This window comes from Plectropomus leopardus, chromosome 19, assembly GCF_026936395.1.
Source record: "Plectropomus leopardus strain MGB_pleo_1.0 chromosome 19, ASM2693639v1, whole genome shotgun sequence".
NCBI classification, from domain to species: domain Eukaryota; kingdom Metazoa; phylum Chordata; class Actinopteri; order Perciformes; family Serranidae; genus Plectropomus; species Plectropomus leopardus.
This window is the reverse complement of record NC_142194.1, coordinates 3,788-28,041: the sequence shown is the minus strand read 5'-3', so window position 1 is coordinate 28,041 and position 24,254 is coordinate 3,788. Positions and strand designations below refer to the sequence as shown.

Here is a 24,254-nt window from a genome sequence, read left to right as displayed (position 1 = left end):
GGATAATAATAACAATAATAATAATAATAATAATAATAATAATAATAATAATAATAATAATAATAATAATCCATCCATCCATCCATTTTCTTCAGCTTATCCGCTTATTATAATAATAATAATAATAATAATAATAAATGATATATAATTAACACAATATCTATTTATTTATCCATCTGTCCATCCATCCATCAATTGTAGCACAATTCTCACAAATCTCTCTTAATTTCATCTACACAACACCACATTTTCTGCGGCCCTTGAGTTTAAAACCCTTTGTCTGTGTTTGACGTTTCGAAACGCACCTCGAACTCCGTGCCAAAACTGGAAGCGATGAAATGTTTCCAAACAGTTCAATCTTCGGTACCAAAATTGCCATCTCTACCATTTGGTACAGTTTGTTTTTTGTAAACATATACATAGTGTTTCTTTTTCTTTTTTGTGTTTTTCACACAATGTGCACAATGCCATTTTTTGGGATGTCTTGTGTAAATTTTATTTCAGTTGGTGGTGTGTTCCATGTTTTCGAACCTTTAATAAAAATAAAAGGTCTGCTGATGTGTGAGTGCCTGCTGTTCCTGCCTCTGTTTCTCCTGCTGATAAATGTGTATAAAATATCTGCCACCAAGTTCTGAAGGCACTTAAAAAGCAGTTTGAGGGCTGACAGTTTTAGAGAATGATCCAAAGTGAGCACACAGTGCTGCTTCAGTATGTGATGCCCTCTCAGGCTACTTTTTAAAGGTTTGGCTATCATGAGCTGCAGTGGGCTGGAACCTCGTCAGCAATGAAAAACGTGATGAAGATCTCTGCCTGCAGGAAGAAAAAAGTGATGAAGATCTCTGCCTGCAGGAAGAAAAACGTGATGAAGATGAGTGTTTCTTTATTTTTACCGTCTGTGTGATGGTTTTTAAAATGTTTGTCAGAGTCTGGAATCTAAAACTACAGACAAAACTTTTAATTCATCTACCAGTTTCCTTGTATCAGGACTACGTTTCCCATGAGTCCTGTGTGCTGTCCTCTCCCAGTGGAGGGAGGGGCATCAGGAGGAGGAGGAGGAGAAACAGGAGGAGGAGCAGGAGGAGGAGGAGGAGGAGAGGGGGAGTTTGGGAAAGAATGTGTGGAATTCATTTCCTGTTCTGCAGCTCAGAGTCATGGCTGAACGCTGCGATCTGAACGACATGAAGGAGCGCTGAGTCCTCCTGCTGCACCGCCAGGACCTCCACCCCAAGGAGGACCAGGAGGACAGGAGGACCAGGAGGACAGCAGGACGGCCTGGTCCACTATGGCTGAGCCTTTGCTCAGGAGAACTTTCTCCAGGCTCCGAGGCAAAGACCGATCCAGGAGGAAGACCGACCCCAAAGACCCCAAAGACAACAGAAACCCCAAAGACCCCAAAGACACTAAAGACACCAGAGACACCAAAGACACCAGAGACAGCAAAGACACCAGAGACAGCAAAGAGAGTGGTAGGAGACATCAACACAAACTGTGTGCCTGTGCCTGCTCACATCCTGCTCACTACAAAACTACAATTTCTTCTTTTTCTTTTTCTGATCTGAAGTTTCATCAACAAACAACCTTTTCAACCAAACAACCTGACATTCAACATTTGACAAGTACTCTGCAGTTAAAGTACTAATACCACAGTGTAGAAGTACTCTGCAGTTAAAGTACGTATACCACAGTGTAGAAGGATGCTGCAGTTAAAGTGTGCATACCACAGTGTAGGGGTACTCTGCAAGTGAAGCACTTATACTACAGCGTAGAAGTACTCTGCAGTTAAAATACTAATACCACAGCATAGAAGCACTCTGCAGTTGAAGTACTAATACCACAAAGTAGAAGTACTCTTTAGTTTAAGTACTAATACTACAGTGTAGAGTACCTACAGTTAAAGTACTAGTGCCATAGCATAGAAGTACTCTGCAGTTAAAGTACATATACCACAGTGTAAAAGTACTCTAAAGTTAAAGTACATATGTACCACAGTGTAGAAGTACTCAGTCCTGCATTAAACAACATGCAGTGTGTTTGTAAAAGTACAAAAACAAACAGCTCTGTCTTTCTGTTGTTTGGTGTCTTTCAGCTCTGTTGTTTTGTGTCGTTCAGCTCTGTTGTTTGGTGTCTTTCAGCTCTGTTGTTTCGTGTCTTTCAGCTTTGTTGTTTTGTGTTGTTCAGCTCTGTTGTTTCGTGTCATTCAGCTCTGTTGTTTCGTGTCTTTCAGCTCTGTTGTTATGTGTCTTTCAGCTCTGTTGTTATGTGTCGTTCAGCTCTGTTGTTTCGTGTCTTTCAGCTCTGTTGTTATGTGTCGTTCAGCTCTGTTGTTTCGTGTCATTCAGCTCTGTTGTTTCGTGTCTTTCAGCTCTGTTGTTATGTGTCTTTCAGCTCTGTTGTTATGTGTCGTTCAGCTCTGTTGTTTCGTGTCTTTCAGCTCTGTTGTTTCGTGTCGTTCAGCTCTGTTGTTTCGTGTCTTTCAGCTTTGTTGTTTCGTGTGGTTCAGCTCTGTTGTTTCGTGTCGTTCAGCTCTGTTGTTTCGTGTCTTTCAGCTCTGTTGTTATGTGTCGTTCAGCTCTGTTGTTTCGTGTCTTTCAGCTCTGTTGTTTCGTGTCGTTCAGCTCTGTTGTTTCATGTCTTTCAGCTTTGTTGTTTCGTGTGGTTCAGCTCTGTTGTTTCGTGTCTTTAAGCTCTGTTGTTTCGTGTCGTTCAGCTCTGTTGTTTCGTGTCTTTCAGCTCTGTTGTTTGGTGTCGTTCAGCTCTGTTGTTTGGTGTCTTTCAGCTCTGTTGTTTCGTGTCGTTCAGCTCTGTTGTTTCGTGTCTTTCAGCTCTGTTGTTTCGTGTCGTTCAGCTCTGTTGTTTCGTGTCTTTCAGCTCTGTTGTTTCGTGTCGTTCAGCTCTGTTGTTTCGTGTCTTTCAGCTCTGTTGTTTCGTGTCGTTCAGCTCTGTTGTTTCGTGTCGTTCAGCTTTGTCTCAGTGGTCCAACCAGATAGAAACTGCTCTTCTTCACGTGTTTTAATGTCAAACTTCCTGAAGACAAACTGGCTCATTTCCTGTCATTAGACCTGCCTGTGTGTGTGTGTGTGTGTGTGTGTGTGTGTGTGTGTGTGTGTGTGTGTGTGTGTGTGCGCTAGTGCCTGTGTGGTTACTTCCTGTTTATTGTTTATTTGTCAATTCAAGACAAGTCAGTTTATTTATAAAGTTTGTTATCACAGATTTCAATCTTCCTCAGAGGGCTTTACAGCAGGCACCATCCCTCTGTGCTGAACCCTGTAACGGGGGAAAAAATGGTAGAAACCTCAGGAAGAGCGACTGAGAAGGGATCCCTCTTCAGGATGGACAGACGAGTGACAGTCGTTAAAAACGATTAAACTACAGTAGAAGACAAAATGGCAGGAGAGAGAGAGAGGGAGGAAGAGCAGCAATAACAATGGTAATAAATGATTTATAATAAAGTTGCCCGGAGAAAGCATATATAAAGTGAGAAGGATTGGTCCGAGCACAGAACCTTGTGGTACTCCTCGGTATACATGGAGGTTCATTAATATTTACAAACAGCTTAGCACCGTGCGCAGTAAGATTTGATGGTCAATGGTGTCAAAAGCAGCACTGAGATCTAAAAGGGTTAAAACAGAGACCAGACCTGAATCAGAGACGATCTATAAGTGATTAAAATTATTTACTAGTGCCGTCTCTGTACGATGATGAGCTCTGACACCTGACTGAAAGTCCTCAAATAAACTATTGTCTTGGAGAAAGTCACAAAGCTGATCAGTAAAGACTTTTTGTAGAATTTTAGAAATAAAGGGGAGATCAAAGATTTGCATTTTTGTTTTTTTTCATTAATGACAAGATTTTAATCGAATTTAGTAATAATATAATATAAATGTACATTTATATTATACTTTAGTGTTTAGATATATTTATTTTATATTAGTAATTATGTTTAAATTTTATTGATATATTCCACACTTTACTACTTCTTTTAAGACTTTAGAATATGAGCATCTGTAACTAAAAGCAATTTCCCCTCAGGGGTCAATAAAGTATCCTGATCCTGATTCTGATCAATCAATCAATCAATCAATCAATCAATCAATCAATCGTGCAGAAAAAATATTGAAAATCAAAGAATCTGAAGATTAAATTCAAACTGAACCTAAAAACATTCAAACTGCAGTTAACTCTTATTAAAGAGCCCCACTGTTCGCTGATCACACTCACACACACACACACACACACACACAAACACTAGGTGTGTGTGTTACTGTGTGACTCTGTGTGTGTGTGTGCGTGTGTTACTGTGCGACTCTGTGTGTGTGTGTGTGTGTGTGTGTTACTGTGTGACTCTGTGTGTGTGTGTGTGTGTGTTACTGTGTGACTCTGTGTGTGTGTAACTCTATGTGTGTGTGTGTGTTAGTGTGTGACTGTGTGTGTGTGTGTGTGTGTGTGTGTGTGTGTGTTACTGTGTGACTCTGTGTGTGTGTGTGTGTGTGTGTGTGTGTGTGTGTTCTGTTATGAATAGTGAATAGTCAGCAGTGTGTTTAGTCTTAAATACAGAGAGTTCATTGACATCCAAACACACAGTGTTTATTCTTCAACCACCAACACGCCCCAACCACCTCCTCCTCCTCCTCCTCTGCTCCTCCTCTCCCCCTCTTCTCTCATCCTCCTCCTCCTCCTCTGCTCCTCCTCTTCTCTCATCCTCCTCCTGCTCCTCTCTCCTCCTCTTCTCCTCCTCTCCCCCTCTTCTCTCATCCTCCTCCTCCTCCTCTTCTCCTCCTCTCCCCCTCTCCTCCTCCTCTGCTCCTCTCCTCCTCCTCCTCTTCTCCTCCTCTCCCCCTCTTCTCTCCTCCTCCTGCTCCTCCTCTGCTCCTGCTCAGTGTTTCTCAGGCTCCTGTAAATTAAAAACAGATGGTTTATTATTAGCGTTCACACGCTCACACAGTCACAGTCCTCTATTAGGTCCTCTTTGGTTTGGGTCAGCTGACAGGAAGTGGAGGCTGACCTCCAGAGAGTGTCACTTCCTGTCCAGTGTGTGTGGATCAACTGTTACTGTGTGTGTCGGAGAAACTCCGCCACATGACGTAAACAAAGTCACATGACGTCATGTGGTGTCGGTGTGTGGTCCTGGGGGTCGGTGGGGTGGGACACACACACACACACACACACACACACACACACACACACACACACACACACACACACACACACACACACACACACACACACACACACACACAGCAACAACAAATTAAAAACAACAATAACATATAAACAAACAAACAACACAAATCTGCATAAATCAACACTGAACGCCTCGATCCGTCCAATAACATACCTGTGTTTGTGTGTGTGTGTGTGTGTGTGTTACTGTGTGACTCTGTGTGTGTGTGTGTGTGTGTGTGTGCCTGTGTGTTATTGTGTGACTGTGTATGTGTGTGTGTGTTACTGTGTGAATCTGTGTGTGTGTGTGTTATTGTGTGACTCTGTGTGTGTGTGTGTGTGTGTTACTGTGTGACTCTGTGTGTGTGTGTGACTCTGTGTGTGTGTATGTGCGTTCTGTAGATGTCTCCGTCCTCCTCCAGACGTCCTTGTTGCCCTTGTCGACAGTGGACCCCAACCCCTCCTCACCTCCTCTGAACCACATCACGGTTGCTATGAGACAGCCGTGGGCGTGGCAGGGCACAGCGGCTCCGCCCATCTCCCTGGCCTCAAGCCACGCCCCCACAACCCAGGATGCAACAGGGCCAGTGAGGAGACAACAGCTGGCTCATGAGACGGTACAAGACCACCGGACCAAGTCCAACCCCGGTCCTCTGATTTCACAACCTGTGTGCTATATGAAACATCTATAATATATATAACATATAACACATATATAACCCACATAACATAAATGACATATAAAACACATAAACATATATAACCTGTGTAACATACATAACATACATAACCTGTACAACATATATACAAAATATAAAACATATATAACCTGTATAATATACATAACATATATAAGCTGTATAACATATACAACATATATAACCTGTATAACATAAATAACATATATAACTTATATAACATATATAACATTGGGGCGGCTGTGGCTGAGGGGTAGAGCGGGTCGTCCTCTAATCAGAAGGGCAGCGATCTCCGGCTCCTCCGGGGCAAGACACCGAACCCCGAACTGCTCCTGATGCTGCGTGATCGGAGTGTGTGTGATTACGAATGATTACTAGTAGATGGCAGCTTGTAGCCTCGGCCACCACTGTGTGAATGTGTGTGTGAATGTGTGTGTGAATGGGTGAGTGAATGTGTGTGTGAATGTGTGTGTGAATGTGTGTGTGAATGGGTGAGTGAATGTGTGAGTGAATGTGTGTATGAATTTGTGTGTGTGAATGTGTGTGTGAATGTGTGTGAATGTGTGTGTGAATGGGTGAGTGAATGTGTGTGAATGTGTGTGTGAATGGGTGAGTGAATGTGTGTGTGAATTTGTGTGTGTGAATGTGTGTGTGACACGTCCTGACTAGAAAAAGCACTATACAGCCCATTGAGCATTATAAAACATATATTACCTGTGTAACATATACAACATTTATAATCTATATAACATATATAATCTTTATGTCATATATAACATATGTAACATATATATAACATTTAACATAAATAGCCTGTTTAATATATATAAGGTACACAGTGTATATATATAGGTTTGGTGTGACCTCCTCTTGTTCTCCTCCAGCAGAAGGAGCAGTGTGTCGACAGGAGGTGCATCAGTCTGGCCTGGGAGGTGCCTAGCACCTCCTCTGCTCCTCTCAGTCCTGTGCTCCTCCAGGCCTCCCAGCCAGCAGGAGGCTCTTCTGACGCTCCTCCCTCCTCAGTCAGCACCAAGCTGTCCGGCCAGCGGGCCTACCTGCAGAGCCTGGACCGCAGCAGCAGAGCCTGGGTGCTGTCCTCAGGAAAGACCCAGGCTTCAGACGAGACCTGCGGCCTGCAGCCTGAGAGCGGCAGCAACATCTGGTACAACCCCATCCCCGAGGAGGAGGACCCTGGAGGGCCCCGCAGGGAGGAGGGGGACCCCCGAGGGCCCCGCAGGGAGGAGGAGCACCCCAGAGGGCCCTGCAGGGAGGAGCAGCACCCCAGAGGGCCCTGCAAGGAGGAGCAGCACCCCAGAGGGCCCTGCAGGGAGGAGGGGGACCCCCGAGGGCCCGGCAGGGAAATTGAGGTGTGGAGGAGGAGGGACGACAGAGAGGAGGGAGGAGCAGACTGTCGAGCGGAGGACACCAACCCCAGCATCAGCCACTTTGCTGATGACATCACAGCAGAGACAACAGGTAAAACCTGATCACAGGTGAGACCTGATCACAGGTGAGGGATTGTCCACAGGTGAGGGAATGGTCACAGGTTAGGTACTGGTCAGAGGTGAAGGACTGGTCACAAGTGAGGGACGGGTCATGGTTCTTTCTCCTGCTGGTTGTAAAACGCTCTGTCACCTTTGACCTCTCTCAGGTAAATTCTGCTTGCTCTTTGTGTCCCTCAGACCCTGCCCACTCAGACTCTAGCCCCGCCTCTCAAAAGAAAGGGGGAGTGTCCGGCAGCGTGATGGACCGGCTGAGGTCTCCAGGTACGGTGAGGAAACTCTCCCTGAAGATGAAGAAACTTCCCGAGCTGCGACGCAAACTCAGCCTTCGTTCTTCCTCCCGCGCCCATCGCCAGGGAAATGACAGCAGGGTCGGCGCCGACGAGTCCACCAGTAAGAATGCATCATCATCATCATCATCGTCTGCTCTGTCCAATCAGAATGTGATCAGCAGATATCACCTGGACAGCACCGCCCCTCCAGCCAGACCACGGCGGCGATCATCGAGAGGACGGTCGGCCAAAGGAGGTAATGTTTTCACTTTTATAGACGATACGAAGTTGGGCAACTTTTAAAGACGGACGACTTTTTAAAGACGGACGACTTTTCAAAAAACGAAAAACTTTTCAAAGAAAGACGACTTTTCAAAGACGAATGACTTTTGACAACAAATCAGTTTTTAAACTTTAGTTGAAATCGTTGTCGCTGTTTGGGATTTTTGTAAATGTTTGTTTTATTTTCAGGTTACCTCAGTGATGGAGACTCTCCTGAACTGCTGCCACGGCAACAAGCTCCTCCCAGCACAACCTCCCCAGAAACGTTCTGTGACGTCAGCTCATTCAGACTGTACGCGGGCTGTGATCTGTCACGGTGCAGCCAGCGGGTGACAGGTTTACTGACGGTCCACCTGCTGGGTCTGGAGGAGATGAAGAGCAGCAGGTAGGAAACAACCTCAAGACCCCGTGTCCATCAGAGCATTTTCTACGGACTAAAACACCCGGAGGTCCTCAGGAAACGTCGCTCTGTCTGATACAGCTGGCTCGCTCTGCAGCAATCAACAGTGTCCTTTTTCTCATATCCGTTTTTTTCTCTGTGTGGTGTCTCTGTCTCGTGTCCCTCATGTCTCGATGTGGTGTCTCTGTCCCAGGTCTGAGGACAGTAAGGAGGTCTTCTTGGCGATCCAGATTGATGGGGTGACCAGAGCGAGGACTGCCCTGCTGAGCCTGCGAGGCTCCACCCTCCCGCTGAACCACGCCTTCAACCTGGAGCTAGAGCGGGCGCGGCTGCTCCGCATCGTGGTCCTAACACCAGGTACTGCTGCTCTACTACTGATAGTACTACTGACAGTAGTACTATCAGTACTACTACTAATACTGCTGCTCTACCACTGACAGTACTACTACTACTACTACTACTACTACTACTCATGTGTTCATCAGGTTCAGTTCACGTGTTCATCAGGTTCAGTTCACGTGTTCATGTATTCATCAGGTTCAGTTCACGTGTTCATCAGGTTCAGTTCACGTGTTCATCAGGTTCAGTTCACGTGTTCATGTGTTCATCAGGTTCAGTTCACGTGTTCATCAGGTTCAGTTCACGTGTTCATGTATTCATCAGGTTCAGTTCATGTATTCATCAGGTTCAGTTCACGTGTTCATCAGGTTCAGTTCACGTGTTCATGTATTCATCAGGTTCAGTTCATATATTCATCAGGTTCAGTTCACGTGTTCATCAGGTTCAGTTCACGTGTTCATCAGGTTCAGTTCACGTGTTCATGTATTCATCAGGTTCAGTTCACGTGTTCATGTATTCATCAGGTTCAGTTCACGTGTTCACGTGTTCATCAGGTTCAGTTCACGTGTTCATGTATTCATCAGGTTCAGTTCACGTGTTCATGTATTCATCAGGTTCAGTTCACGTGTTGGGGCCGGATCAGCCTTCACGAGGTGCGAGCAGAAACCGAGTGTGCGGTCTGGGAGGCGTCTCCATCCCTCCGCTCTTCAAAGGTACTCGGCAGTGAATTCACCCCTTTACCTCGTCACTTTCACCCCTTCATCTTCACCCCTTCAATGATTCACCTCTTCACCTTAACTCCTTCAACACTTCATCCCTTTACCATCACCTCTTCACCCTCACCCATTCACCTTCACCACCTCACCTTCACCCTTTCACCCTCACCATGTCACAGTGTGGACATGGAGGTGAACAAGTGTTTTTGGTTGTCAGGGAGTCGCAGTCAGCAGCTGTGTGTGAAGCTGGAGCCTCGAGGACTTCTCTACGTTAAACTGTCTCTGCAGGAGAAATGGGACACTCAGGTGCTGACACACACTACTACTCTGTGAATGTAACTGAATACTTTTACTCACTACTTACTTTTGTTACATCCTCTGCTGCTCTTCCTGAGGTTTCTTCCTTTTTTTTCATGTTACAGGGGTTCTTTTTCGGTGATGTGAGGGTCTAAGGGCAGAGGGATGTCGTACACTGTAAAGCCCTCTGAGGCAAACCATGTTTTGTGATAAAGGGCTCTATAAATAAAACTGACTTGACTTGACTTGACTCAAGTCCTCTACTCAAGTCTGTGGTATCTGAGGTACTTGTACTTCACTGGAGTATTTTCTTTTTTATGCTCCCTCATACTTTTACTCCATTACATCTCAGAGGGAAATGTTCACTACATTTATCTTAGAGTTTGAGTTACTTTACAAAACAATATTTTTGCATAAAAAACACAAAAAGAGTTTACAAAATCAGATTTGTTTTTTTAAGGGTTAGGGATATTCGTAACCCAACCAAACAGTTTGAACAAGTGCAACTGCAGAGATTATGTTCTATCAATCAGTCGATTTACAGGAAATTCAATCAACTGTTTTGATCTCTTTCTAATAATTTGGAGTCTTGGGGAATTTTTTCAGTTTTTTATGATTTGGGGGTTTGGGGCTGATTTCTTTTTCTTCGTCATTTACAATTTGAGTTTTGGGGTGTTATTTTAATATTTTTTTTAAAGTAACTTTAAGGTTTTGGGGTTTAAGACTGTCTAAACTAATACTTTTACTTTAAATACTTTAAGTACATTTTCCTGATTATACCTGCTTTTACTTCAGTAACATTTTGAATGTAGGACTTTCACCGTAACAGAGTGTTTCCACAGTGTGGTTTTAGTACTTTTAATTAATTCAAGGATCTAAATACTCCTTCTACCACTGAGCACTACAGATTACTACAGTAATACTACCACAGTGGAGACTCTGAGCAGCATGTTGCTCAGGCAGATGACCGTCACTGTTATTCAGAGTGATGTCAGAGCGTCAAAGGTTTTCGGACGTCTCGCTCTCTCTGCAGGTGGTCAGTGTTGTGATATTTTGTCTGATATGAGGGTGTTTTCAGTTTTTTTGTACGTCTCTTTACAGGTGGTCAGTGACTCGTCAGTTCCTGCAAATGTGTTTGGGGTAGAGCTGCACCACCTGGTGGAGAAAGAAGGCTCTGCAGCTCCAATTCCTCTGCTGATCCAGAAGTGTGTGGCCGAGATCGAGCACAGAGGACTGAAGGTATCTCAATGTTTGCAGCTGTCTGCCATGAGGACGGATCCGTCATGGAGAAGATTTTCAGGTTTAAGACACAATTCACATCAATAAATACGCAAGGTGTAAAAATAGCAGAATGAGGCAGGAGGCGGATTTTCATTTTTAGACCCTCAACTGAGCTGCTACACTGGGCTGCCTAAAAAAAAACAACACCGCAAAAAAATTCAAAGAAACACAACAGACAGACTAAAAAAAGACTGCTTTAACCACAACAGCAAGACAAACAAAAACAAAACAAAACAAAACAAAAAACAAAATAAAAGCAAAGCAAAACAAGACAAAACAAAACAAAATAAAACAAAAGCAAAGCAAAGCAAAGCAAAGCAAAGCAAAGCAAAGCAAAGCAAAGCAAAGCAAAACAAAACAAAACAAAAAAACAAAATAAAAGCAAAGCAAAGCAAAACAAAACAAAACAAGACAAAACAAAACAAAACAAAACAAGACAAGACAAGACAAGACAAGACAAGACAAGACAAGACAAGATAAGACAAGACAAATCAAAACAAAACAAAAATCAGTGAGACAAAAACAGCAAGATGTGATTAAAGATCAGAACAGAATAAACAAACAGCACCATTGGCGGTAGTGAGATGTGCACATTTAGAACATCGCTGCAGAACAAGCAGCTCTTAAATAATTAACAAGCGTTCAGAGAGGAAAGTTGGGGCTCATCGTTTTTACTGATTACTGAATCATCCATCAGGGTTTGGTTCTCTGGTCTGAGGTGGATTCAGAGTCCAGTCTCTGGAGCCTCTGAAGGACCAGGCCCACAGGAGAGTAAGTTTTTTCTGCATCCGGATAACTGTGTTCCCCCCGTCTGTCTCTCTGTCTGTCTGTCTTTTTGTCTGTCCCCCTATCTGTCCCCCTGTCTCTCAGGTGGTGGGTCTGTACAGACTCTGTGGTTCAGCGGCAGTGAAGAAGGAGCTCAGAGATTGGTTTGAGAGGAACAGTTCAGCCGCCTGTCTCAGTGAGGACCTCTACCCCGACATCAACGTCATCACAGGTCAGTGCATACACTGCAGGGGACTCGGACCTGGGACTCGGACCGAAGGACATGGACCTTACCTAAAGTTCAAGTGTGATAATCAGAGACTCTAATCTGGTAGTTGTGTTTCTTTCTGCATGCAATCAGCTGAATCAGAGTCATCATGTTTTGGTTCCCTCCTTCTGAGGGAACCAAAATGAGGAGCAGGTCCTCGTATATGCAGACCGCCACGTTTCTACAGGAGCCCAGAGCAGACAAACCAAACACTGCAGGAGTCTCAGCTCCAAATCCTGCAAACTGGACCTCTAATGACTCAGACTGGACCTTTAATTACTCTGACTTTGAGACTTGTTGACTGGTTCTTGTCCCTGCTCGTGTCCTCTTAGGTATATTAAAGGACTACCTACGGGAGCTGCCGTCTCCGCTCATCACCAGGACTCTGTACCAGGTAGTCCGGGAGGCCATGACCCTGCGACCCCCGCCAGTGACCTTTGACCCCCAGCTGGCCCAGGACACCGTGGAGCTGCTGACCTGCCTGCCGCCACCAGAAAGGGTAACACACAGTACTACTACTACCGCGATACTATTGCCACTGCTGCAGTACTACTACCACTGCTGTCTCTGTGTCTCCAGGCCACCCTGTCTCTGCTGCTGGACCACCTCAGCCTGGTGGCGTCCCTCAGCTCGTCGAACAGGATGACTCACCAGAACCTCGCTGTCTGCTTCGGCCCGGTGCTCCTCACCCCGACTCAGGAGGCGTGGAGTGGGGGAGGAGGGGGGAGGGGAGGAAGGGGAGGAGCAAAGGGTCACGGCGAAGAGATAGCGAGCGCGGTCGATTTCAAACGGCACATTGAGGCGCTGCACTACCTGCTGCAGCTGTGGCCAGGTGAGAAAGGAAGTGACCTCACTGAGAGTAAGCTCCACCCACCCTGACACTCTGTTGTTGCCATGGAAACCTTTGACCTTTGGCCTTCGTCACCTTACTCAGTGCCTTGTTTTTCCTTCTCAGTACCGACCCACCGAGTCCCGACAGATGACCACACTGATGTCTCCCCCTCTCCCTCCTCTGCCCTCACCCACTCTTCCCATTCTGCGCTGCGATTGGCTCTGCCCCAGAATGCTGACCCGGAGGTGGTGGTGTCCCGTCGGGGTCGTGGAGGCCTGGCCCGGTTAGACAGTCCTCCGCCCATCAACCGGTACGCAGGAGACTGGAGCATCTGCGGACGAGACCTCCTGTCCGGCCAGGACGCCGACTACGACGAGGTAGCAGGAAGTGACAGTGACGCAGGTAAACAACCGCCTGGAAACACTCATTTCCAGTCAACATGATGAGCTGTTGATTGCTCAACAGGGCGAACTGTCGTTCCCTCGACAGGGCGAACTGTCGTTCCCTCGTCAGGGCGAACTGTCGTTCCCTCGACAGGGCGAACTGAGACTTCAGATTTAACAGCAGCCATCAGTGAAGTCGTGAGCCTGCAGTCAGGAGTCCAAAAAACAAATGTCTGTTTTCAGATCCGTCTGTGTTATTGTGACTGAGAATTCTTAAAGCTGCTCACACACGCTCCTCCTTCTTGTTGTCTCTGTTTCAGGCAGTGGTGAGGAAGAGGAGGAGAAGAAGGAGGTGTGGTCCTCAGAGGGAGGAGAAGGTCTGTACGTGGACGACTTCATGGACTTTGACGCTCCATTTAACTGTCGACTCAGTCTGAAGGACTTCGACACTCTGATCCATGATCTGGACCGAGAGCTCGCCAAGCAGATCAACATTTGCCTGTAGACCAGGAGGAGGAGTAGGAGGAGGAGGAGGAGGAGGAGAGAGAGGAGAAACGTTGTTTTAGTCTTCCATGTAAAGTAAAAGTATTTTTCAAAGTTAAATGTTGTGAATCTGATGTAATTTGACCTGGTGAAGTTCCAGAAGTTGAGGCAGAACATCAGAACATTTCGGTGGGAATGATGAAGTTCTCCTTGAATGATGAAGTTCTCCTTGAATGATGAAGTTCTCCCGGTTTTTGCCAACAGTGTTAATGATGAAATGATTCTTGATAAATGAAAGTTTATCAAACATCTAAAATGATCTAATGTGATTCAGACTGGCCACTGACAAGTTTGACCTCTGACCTCCTCACAGCCTCCTCCGACCTCTGCAGGCTGGAGCCAGACTGAGAACATCACACGTCTTTCTGTTCTGAGGATTTAAAATCCTGACAACTGATGAGTCCAACTCAAAGTGGAACCAGGAGAACGTGGCTTTTGGTTCTTGTAGCATCTCTGGATGTTTTTGTGCCAAGGAGTCAAATTAAAACAGGTTATTTATTTCTCTGATCCAAAGGTAAACGTAGCCTCAGTGCTGATATAAGGGAGTCATTCTCTGAGGTGTCACTGTGGAGGAACCGCAGGAACCAAAACATCCTCTGAACATTTCTATTATGAATGTTCTAATGATAAAGAAGGTGGTTCTCAAAGGCCCTCTCACACTTTTCTCCCTCTGAAGATGTGAACTGTTTGCTATTCCTCTGGTTATCAGGGTAGCATTCTGTCAGAACATGTTAGAACATGTTAGAACATGTTAGGGCTGTTTGTAAAGCCATAATTTCACTTGTGGAAACTTTTAAGTTGAAGTGAACAAACAGCAGAAGTCATCACTCTGCTGCGTTTCCCGCCCTTTGCAGGATGCTGCAGACAACTGCAGGCTGCTGCAGTTGTCTGCAGGTGTGTGCAGGCTGCTGCAGGTGTGTGCAGTTGTCTGCAGTTCCCTGCAGTTGTCTGCAGGTGTGTGCAGGCTGCTGCAGGTGTCTGCTGGTGTATCAGCAGAGTGATGCGAGGTGCAGCAGGTCGTCAGTATTTTCACGGTACAGAATTTCTGAGAAGGAAAACGATGCCATACTCAGTGTTAAAAACATGATGTTGTTGTTTTATTGTTGTTTGTTGTTGTTTTTTGACAGTATTATTTTGTTTTGCACAGTGATAATTAGCACTTCTCTTTTTTTATTGACGATGTTTCTCTGCAGATGATGTAACCAAAGTGTTGAAGCACAGTTCCTGTTGGAACAGACCACAGCAGCCTGTCTGTACTTCTTATTTACCTGACCAACTATTAAACACAATATTATTATTATTGTTATTATGTATGTTATTATTATTATTGTTATTATGTATGTTATTACTATTATTGTTATTCATGTATTCATTTTATTTTTTAAATATAATTATCTCAGTGACTGGGCTTATCATTGTGGCAGAGCTACACAAACTTAGTTTCTGTTTGATGGTTTTCAGTGCAGTCTGAGCTGAAGACTGTGAACGGGGAAACAGGACTGTTGATCTTCAGTCTTCAGGCAGCAGAGAGACTTTATTGGACAGAATCAAATCGAATGTGTCCTCAGTCGTCCCTTCCTGCTCGTCATGCTGACGGGTGTTATTAAAATAACAAAGACTAGAGTTGCATCTTGGTGTAGACGGGGTCGGCAGGAAAGTTTAGGAGACAAAAGCTGGTTGGTAAAAGATCATTGCTGATGGTCGTCACGTCAGACAAATGACCTGAATATGGATGTTTGTTAGTGTCACACGGGACACAAACGGTGCTGTCCAGGGTCAAAGTCCTGTTCCTGTTTCCACCTGCAGGTCCTCTTTAACCTCCGTCAGTCGCTCCAAACCTCAAAGAATGATGCAGACCGAGTCATTAAAGTGACATTGAGCTGTTAAAAAAAAAATATCATAAGAGGAATCGTTTTCCTTCTTTCTTTCATTCTCATCTTTTTATGAGGCGCAGTCAACAGTACTGAATACTTAAGGAAGACTCAGCTCGACACAATCAAAAGGAAGCTCAAAACACATTCAACAGAGAACAGGACATTAGACCAGACCTGAGGACGTTCTGATGTGGATCTGATGAGGGTCTGATGTGGGTCTGATGAATAGAGAAGGCAAATTCAACACTCAAGATCGAAATGTTTTGTCACTTCAGGCTTCACCATGTGTCTCGAGATGGGTTTCGAAACGTCACGTGATCGGTACCAAACCGATTTATATTAGATCCATGTACCAAACCCGGACAGAGAGTTTTAAAAGACCATGGGAAAATGGGTGTTTTAGGTGTTGTGTTGTGGTGAGGAAGTAGAGGGAGATTTGTGCGAATTGAGCTGAGCTGTTGGTAGATAGATCGATTAACTGATACATACATACAAACATACATACATATAATATAATAATATATTATATATAAATAGATATACAAACACACACACACACATATATTATATATTTATAGATGTATATAGATACATATAACTATATTATAGCTATACAGGCTTTTGGGCTGGAGAAAACAGAGCTTACAACAAAAACAATGATACATGGGTGCAATGCAAGCTTCTACCAGCAGATGCCAATGTAGAGCAATAGGTTTTGAAATGTTTCAAAAAGCTTCAAAGTGTCGAATTTGCCATCTCTACTGATGAGGGTCTGATGAAGGTCTGATGAGGTTTTGGTATCTCAGCACCTTAAAAGGACAAAATACTCCTGTTTGCCTTGGGAGTATTTTGCCCTCAGTAGGGTCTGACAGGACTCCATCCTGACTGGTCTGGCATTAGACGGCCTGTTTAAATGAAACCAGCTCAGCACACCCAGGGTATTGTTCAGTTTTTTGGCTTCGCTGACTCAAACACAGTATCCAAACATGAACCCAAAAATAGACCATCTGGACGTCATGCAGCTGGTTATCACTGCATTAACTTCATTTCCTGGAGTCTGGTGTCGCTCTGGGCTGCTCCGATGGACTCAGACTGTCCGAAATCTCTGTGGGATTGAAAATGTAAATCAGATAATGAGACTGTTAAAATGTTAGGACTGTTTTAGCTGAGACTCCTGTGTTGTCCTGATCGTGGTCTGGATCAGACAGACCTGGATCGTTCTGCAGCTGCTGGAAACTGATGTTCACGTGTATTTTTTTCTGTTGTTGAACCTGTTTGGATTTTCCGTTCACAAAGTTTTCTTCATGACCTCAACGCTGCATCACAGATGGACAGGTACTCGTTCTGCAGGTGGAGTTTTCTTTTTAAATAACCTCATTATACTCAAATCCTGTGTCCGGGTCATGGCCTCTGCTGCGTGTCATCTTCAGCTGAACTCGAAGGGTTTGGCTGCTGAGGGTTAATGACAGGAAGCGTTTAGGTTTAATTCCTCAGTATTTTTATGTGTTTTGTTGAGGCTGAACTAAAAACCACCATCTGTTCTCCAAACAGAATTTGACCTTTTATTCTTAAAAAGAAGCTTTAAATCCTCTTTTGAGCTTTAGTTTTATTTTTTCATCAGCCTAGGTTTTCATTTAAACTCCTGTTGAGTAAATTAAATAAAACTCTCTGAATCAGCAGCTGTTCTTTGAGTCTCTGCTGCTGGTGAACTTTTTCTCTGAAATGGTGCCTGTCAGTCTCAACTCTGGGCTCCAAACTCCCTTAGACCTCCACCACTGGCATTCAGGCTCCGCCCAGCTGTGGCGTCACTGCTGGGACGTTTGTCCCTTTTTTGGCTGGTCTGTGATTGGCTGAGGGACGGAGCAGCTCTGCGCTCTCTCTCTGTCTCTCTCTCTCTGTGTCTCTCTCTCTCTATGTGTCTTTCTGTCTCTCTCTCTGTGTGTCTCTCTCTCTGTGTGTATATCTCTCTATGTGTCTCTCTGTCTCTCTCTCTCTGTGTCTTTCTCTGTCTCTCTCTCTGTCTCTCTGCCTTTCTCTATCTGTCTCTCTGTCTCTCTCTCTCTGTCTCTCTCTGTCTCTTTGTCTGTCTCTCTCTCTCTCTCTGTCTCTCTGTCTGTCTCTCTCTCTCTCTCTGTCGGGGGCGTGTCTGAGCGCGCGACCTGTGGTGGCGTGTCCTTTGAAAATGGCCGAAAAACAAACCGGAAAGAATTAAAATACATCAAAGGAGCGAAGCCGAACGTGACAACATCTCCCGCCACCGCCGCTGAGCGTCGGGTTCTGTCGGGTTCTGTCGGGTTCTACCGAGAGAGAAACTTTTCAATGAACTGCACCAGGTGAGTCAGAAACTGCGCCACAGCTCCGTGTTCTACTGTTCTACCGACTGTTCTCCTCTGTGTTCTACGATTCTGCTGACTGTTCTCCTCTCTGTTCTCCTCTCTGTTCTCCTGACTGTTCTCCTCTCTGTTCTCCTCTCTGTTCTCCTGACTGTTCTCCTCTCTGTTCTCCTGATTAAGAACACAATCTATTTGTGTTACAAACTGTCACCAAACATTCCCACAGTTATGATTATTTATTTATTCATTTATTTATGTGTTCTCATATGTTCTGTGTGATGAGAACGTTCTGTCACATATGTTGTTTATATGAGATGTGACTGTGGAGAACAGTTCCAGGTTCTAGACCTCATAGAACCACAAGGAGAACCCACAGATCATACTAAAGAACACATGAATCAGAGCAGACACAACAGAACAGATATATATGTATGTATGTTATTTATTAGTGTAAACAGGAAGTAATGTTTCTCTGATCAGAGTTCTACATACATGTTGTATGTTTCTGTGTCATGTGACATGAATCATGCTCCGCTGCTTCACACAGAAGAACTGAGGCACACAATCAGTCTTGTTATACAAAAACAAAATAACAGACCAAAAGTACACCTTGACTCAAAACCATTGTTTTTATTGTTGTTATCATTGTTGTTGTTGATATTGTTGTCGATCAGTGTATATGAAGAGCAGATATTTAGGAGTACAGAACATGATGCTGATATATTAATATTATTATTATTATTGTTATTATTGTTGTTGTTGTTGTTGATCTGATGTTCTCAGCTGCTTATAAATAATGCTTATAATCAAATTTTAGTGTTTCCTGTAAACACACCTGAGACCTCACAAAACACAGATGTGCTGCACCCTCAGCGCTCAGTTTAGTTTAGTTAGTTGAGATTATTAAGTGTATTTTAGCTGAGTTTAGTGAAGATGATTTAGTTGAGTTTATTTAAGTTTAATATAGTTAGTTGAGTTAGTTCAGTTGAGTTTAGATTACTTTAGTTGGGTTTAGGTTAGTAGGTTGAGTTTATTTATTTTAGTTTGTTGAGTTTAGGTTAGTTGAGTTTAGCTAAATTTAATATAATTTGTTGTGTTAATTTAGTTCGGTTTAGTTATTTTAGTTTATTGAGTTGAGTTTAGATAACTTCCGTTGAGTTTAGATAACTTCAGTTTAGTTTACTTTAGTTAGTTGAGTAGCTAAGTTTGAAGTCAGTTAGTTGCTGTGTTGGATGAGTCAGTTTTTCAGAGACAGTTTGACCCATATCTTCTCTGTCCGTGTCCTCAGGGTCCTCCAGATCCTGAACCCTCGCCCCGGGGGTCTGTCTCCCATCATGCCCGTGGACATGGCCATGAGGATCTGCTTGGCGAGCTCTCCTCCTCTGCGCTCCCTCCTCGGTAACTGCGATCACCGCTATTCTTCATCAGGAGCTGCTCTGTTAAAGCACTGTGAGCCGCTGCGACCCTGTCTGAGCTCCGGCCTCTCCTTTGGTAACGTCGCCATGGCGACCACGACATCACCGTCAGCGGCCACAGACATCGGCGGCTCAGCGTGGCTGAGGAGGACAAAGAAGAGTGTAGTGTTTGCAGACTCCAGGGGGCTGGCCCTCACCACGGTCCACGTCTTCAACGAGGCCGACGATGATGTGCTCACAGAGCTGCAGTTCCACCTGATGGAGATAGAGGGTGCCGCTGCCAGACTACACCTGGGAGATGACACAGGTGAGGACACGCCAAACAATCAGTCGATTAATTGATTAGTGAACCAACAGAATCTGTTTCAGCAATCACATTGTCTTATCTAACAACACAGATGAGCAGAATAAAGTAAAAATCCAAAATAAAGCTGTGCTCCTCTTCCAGATGCCGCAGACAGAGGTTCAGGTCTGGTTCTGGACTTCACCCAGCCGGTGGCAGACTATCTGGACCTGAGGAACCGGCTCAAGGCCCAGCAGGTTTGTCTGGAGACTTGTTCTTTGCAGGAGCACCTGCTCTCAGGCACTGTTCAGGTCCGAAACCTCTGCTTTGACAAGTCTGTGTCAGTCCGGATCACCTTTGACTCGTGGCGCTCGTTCAAGGACATTCCGTGTCTTTACCTGAACAACGTGTATGGCTGCCCCGACACCGACACATTCTCCTTCTCCGTCTCTTTACCGGAGGTCCTGGAGCCCTCCAACATGGTGGAGTTCTGCATTCAGTACCAGACACAGGACCACACATTCTGGGACAACAACCACGGGAACAATTACCGGCTGGTGAACCCAAACAGCAGCTCGACCCACAGCTCCGAGACTCCGGCCGGGCTGGAGATCCGGAGGGACTGTGGCAGAGACAAGAGGGAGGAGATGCAGTTTGATCCCTTTGGAAGTCCCAGGACATCAGCAGGGATCTTCCCTGAGTGGCAGAGCTGGGGTCATGTGGAGTCCAGTGCCCCCTACTGGTGAGACCCCCACAGGGCGTTTTTAATGTAGCACTCACTCTGCAGGACCCTCATCTGAGCACTGAAGATCATGATGCATCATCTGGAGGTTCTCCAGGCGTGTTTGTAGGACACACTTGAGGTTGTTGCTTTCACTGAAGTCACTTTATGTGCCCCGACATGAATTATTTAAGGACTGGATGGTGTGGGGGACGCCATGTTACCGCTGATTTAGATCCTTAAAATGTCTCGGCCTGGATTTCCTGTCTGTATCTGGTCCTGGTGTGCCGGATTACAGCCAATGCTATGCCACAGTCGACCTGATTCAGCTGAATACCTGACGTGGCCTTGTGGCCCCCTTTAAAATATCACTAATAGATTTGTAGATGTTTTTTGAGCGTTTGAGAATTTGAGCGTTTAAACTGCATCACATTTTTAAAATATGCAAGTGGCACTGAACATGAGTACTTTAAAGACTTTCAGAGGAGAATCAGGAGACAAAAGGGCTTTGTAAAAGCATCCAAAGGATTTGTTACTTTTAAAGGATCCTGGAAGTGACCTGAAGGCTTTAAAGTCTCACACAGACTCAGAACTGCTTCCTTCAAACCTCCCAAAGGTCCCTGAGGGGTCCGAGGCCTTACCGCTGTTTCAGAAAACTCCTCAAGGCTTCAGAATAATTAGTAAAACTTGAGGCTCCACAAGGTTCCACTTTCAGGAGCTTTTCATAGGAGTTTAACTGGGTTACTGAGTGCTTCATATATAGAAAGACTTTCTTCACCGTCACACCCGAGTCATCGAGTCCTCATTCTGACAACGGCAACATGAAGACAGCTGATTGATTCACGTTCTGGTCCAAGGACCAGACCTGTCCATCAGATCTTCAGGACATGTTGTTTTGCACCATCATATTTAACATAAATCCTGCAGATTCTGAACCAGCCGTCTGAGACCAAAGTTCAATCTGACTGAACGATGAGACTCTTCTGCTGTCTGTGCTGGATGTTGAATCCTGTTTGTGTGTAAAACCTTGATGCCTTCAGACCCAGTTCACCTTTCATTAAGCTCAAACACCAGAATATATCAAGAACCTGAAACCCTGCTCTGACCCAGTCTGGTTCTGATGAGTCCAACTGTCAGGACTTCCCCACACTCTCAGACTCAAGTCGAGCTTTGTTCACATCCCCGACCTTGACTGAGACCTGAAGTCTCATATCCCCAGTTAGAGTTCATGAGCCCTCGGTCCAGAGTCGGGGTGGGAGGAGGGGGGGGCGTTTTGGTTCAGTCCAACCTGAACGGTATTTCTGGGTCCTGTTTGTACCCAGATCACCTCTAATATTTAACATGTTGGTCATTTAAATGAGCAAATAAAGTTAATGTTTTTAAACTGTATGAATTTAGAATGAACCGCGTCTAGTCGTCTTTCCGACATGAAACCAGACACTCTGCAGGCCGAAAGTCAGATCCTGCACTGTGGTTCTCACTGTGGTCTGGCCTCTGCTGTTAGTGGAAAACCAGACAACCTGTTGGCTCTGAAATCAAGTTTATCATAATGCTGTGATGAATGAGGACGTCACAGGAACACAATCTCAACATTTACAGGAAAAAATTTAGAACCGCTCAGTCACGCAGCAGCTGCAGCACTCAAAATATTTTGGTGGCAGTTTAAGTCGTACTTGTCTCAAGTTCTTGAATGTTTCGAGTCAGACTTGTCTCAGGTTCTTGGCGGTTTGAGTCAGACTTGTCTCGGATTCTTGGCGGTTTGAGTCACCATAATGAAACGTTGTTAGGTGGTCAAATACTCAGCTGTAATCTAGAGTCAAAGTTGTTCACTGCGTCACGACTGTTCGACACTTCTGCTGTCGCAGCGCTTTGGCGGGAGATTTTCCTCGGTGCCGTGAGAGTGTCAGACAGAGAACCAAAAGCGTGAGACTCATGGCAGATCCCTGAGAGTTGGTGACTCTGGTGAGGATAAGGTTAACAGAATTTAAAAAAAAACAAAAAACGAATTAACTGACACGGCAAGATTATGACAGTCAGAGGTTCTGAATGTCAGTTTTGATTAATTGCCCAGCCCTATTTCCTACATCCCCCATGATGCCTCAGTGCTGTGGGTGGAGTCTGAGGAGAATCACAGATGATTTTGTGATGATGATGATGAGGTTTTGTATAGAGGACAGTTTTCGGTCTTTTGAGGGCCATTTCAGTCTGTTCAGGAAATAGGACCATGATAGACCCCGGAGTGTCTGTGATGGCAACTCGATCCGTAAAAAACATCAATTTACAGCCGAACGTTCAGCCGCTTTTATTTGTTTTTTTGCGAGGGGGGAGGTCTGTTCAGTTAGCATCAGGTGCTAATCACACAGCTAACAGACCCTGAACTGCCCTTGAAATGAGCTCGTCTGTGATCGCCCGGCTGTGTGAGGTCATCGGTATGTGGGCAGATTACAGCACTGTTGTGGTTTGATTTCCTGATGTGTGTGAATGCATCACGGAGAAAAAGGCGGGAGTTTAAAGTGATTTTTATTTATTTATTTTTTTTCTCTGTAGCCTAAACAGGTTAGCATTTGGCTAACACCGACTGGTTTCCCTGGTAACAGGTAGTTGTTGCTATGCATTTTAGCCACCTACTGTCGTCTCGTCATCATGGTAACTGCTGTAGATGCAAAGGTTAAGGTGAAACTTGCACTTCCTATTAGCTCCTGTAGCCATAAACGCGTTTACTAAGGTGTGTGTGTGTGTGTGTGTGTGTGTGTGGATCATGTGACAGGAAGTCTTGAAGGCTGCTGTAAAGTGTGTTAAAGTGAATTTGCTGTGTTTCTGTGAAGGTGTTTAAGTGTTGGCAGCAACGCGACGTGTTCAGGTCACTTCAGATTTATCATTAACCGTCAGTGTGTTGCTCCAACGACCTGTATTTAAATAAAGTTACAATATGCACTTTATTATTGTTTTTATTATTGTTATATCATCATCATCATCGTTATTATTATTATTATTATTATTATTATTATTATTATTATTAAGTGTGATTATTGAAAAATATTATTGAAAATGGGGTAAAGGTGTGTTTGTCCAGCTGGACTCAGGTGTCTCTGTCTGTCCCTGATGGGATGGACAGTTTGATGAAACTGAACTGGTCCAGTAGAGAGGCTGCATCTGTCCTCACAGTGTTTGTTTTTGTCCCTCACAGGCTCTGGTTGTAATTCAGAGAGACTGATGACATCATTGGAAGGCAGGTTTTCTTTAAAAATCAGCAAAATTTTTCATTGAAAAAAATCCTTCAAATATTTCAAAAGGGAAAAAATGACCTATTATTATGAAAATGTCCAAAGTTTTTGTAGAAAAAAATTCACCAAAATGTTGTTTTTAATTGCCAATTTTAAAGAAAACATGTCCTCTGTGTCTTCTTTAAAAAGAAAAGAAATCTGAAAAAATACAAGATACATTCATTTACATATGTACCCACCTCCCCCAGCCACAGTGTTTCAAGGGTTAGGGTTAGGGTTACCCTAACCCCACAGAAACTAACGGTGTGTGTGTGTGTGTGTGTGTGTGTTTGCTTGTTTACTGGAGCCGTTTGTAAACATGTTGTTTCCATCAGAAACAAACAAACAAACAGAGTCCAGAGGAAAAACACTGAATTAACCCTTTGTGCTTCATCTCCAAATGTCCACAAATTTAAAAAAAATCAAACAAAACAAATAATAAAATCTAACAAACATGACATTAAATGTGGCAGCGTCCTGTGGGCGGGGCTAAAACATGACTGTGGGGGCGGGGCCAATCAGTAGCAGCCTACTGTTAAATGATTAGAGTCTGAGTTTGTTTACTGACGGACCTGAACACATCCTGGCGTGTTAGCTCGGGCTAACAGCTAATGCCGTGTAGCTGTT

General features: G+C 44.5%; 2 protein-coding genes across 4 annotated transcripts; both read left to right on the top strand.

Annotated features, from left to right (window-relative positions):
* The first annotated feature begins 1,102 nt into the window (after positions 1–1,102).
* Positions 1,103–15,141, top strand: syde1 (synapse defective Rho GTPase homolog 1). Of its 3 annotated transcripts, XR_015774931.1 has the most exons (15): positions 1,103–1,466; positions 5,563–5,777; positions 6,743–7,334; positions 7,541–7,888; positions 8,104–8,299; positions 8,508–8,671; positions 9,268–9,366; positions 9,587–9,675; positions 10,768–10,905; positions 11,818–11,944; positions 12,313–12,479; positions 12,560–12,812; positions 12,936–13,214; positions 13,516–14,612; positions 14,703–15,141. XR_015774931.1 is itself a non-coding variant. In XM_088069730.1 (14 exons), exons 1-14 carry the CDS (start codon positions 1,283–1,285, stop codon positions 13,698–13,700), a joined length of 3,033 nt encoding a protein of 1,010 aa, XP_087925856.1. In that variant the 5' UTR covers positions 1,103–1,282; the 3' UTR covers positions 13,701–15,141. The 3 variants fall into 3 exon arrangements, 2 of the variants coding, with proteins under 2 accessions (XP_087925856.1, XP_087925855.1); XM_088069730.1 differs by having other exon boundaries at positions 6,746–7,334; positions 13,516–15,141; XM_088069729.1 differs by having other exon boundaries at positions 13,516–15,141.
* Positions 15,142–17,779: 2,638 nt separating this feature from the next.
* LOC121938902 (protein phosphatase 1 regulatory subunit 3C-B-like) lies at positions 17,780–23,303 on the top strand. Its single transcript, XM_042482055.2, has 3 exons — positions 17,780–17,945; positions 19,234–19,667; positions 19,809–23,303. The coding sequence occupies exons 1-3, from the start codon at positions 17,932–17,934 to the stop codon at positions 20,387–20,389; spliced, it is 1,029 nt and encodes a 342-aa protein (XP_042337989.2). The 5' UTR covers positions 17,780–17,931; the 3' UTR covers positions 20,390–23,303.
* The last annotated feature ends 951 nt before the right edge of the window (positions 23,304–24,254 follow it).

Coding starts and splice junctions, on each gene's coding strand:
- syde1 (XM_088069729.1), top strand. CDS start 1,283: ATGGCTGAGCCTTTGCTCAGGAGAACTTTCTCCAGGCTCCGAGGCAAA. Junction 1,467..5,562: donor CAGAGACAGCAAAGAGAGTG/GTAGGAGACATC, acceptor TGCGTTCTGTAG/ATGTCTCCGTCCTCCTCCAG. Junction 12,813..12,935: donor CCTGCTGCAGCTGTGGCCAG/GTGAGAAAGGAA, acceptor TTTCCTTCTCAG/TACCGACCCACCGAGTCCCG.
- LOC121938902 (XM_042482055.2), top strand. Junction 19,668..19,808: donor ACACCTGGGAGATGACACAG/GTGAGGACACGC, acceptor CTCCTCTTCCAG/ATGCCGCAGACAGAGGTTCA.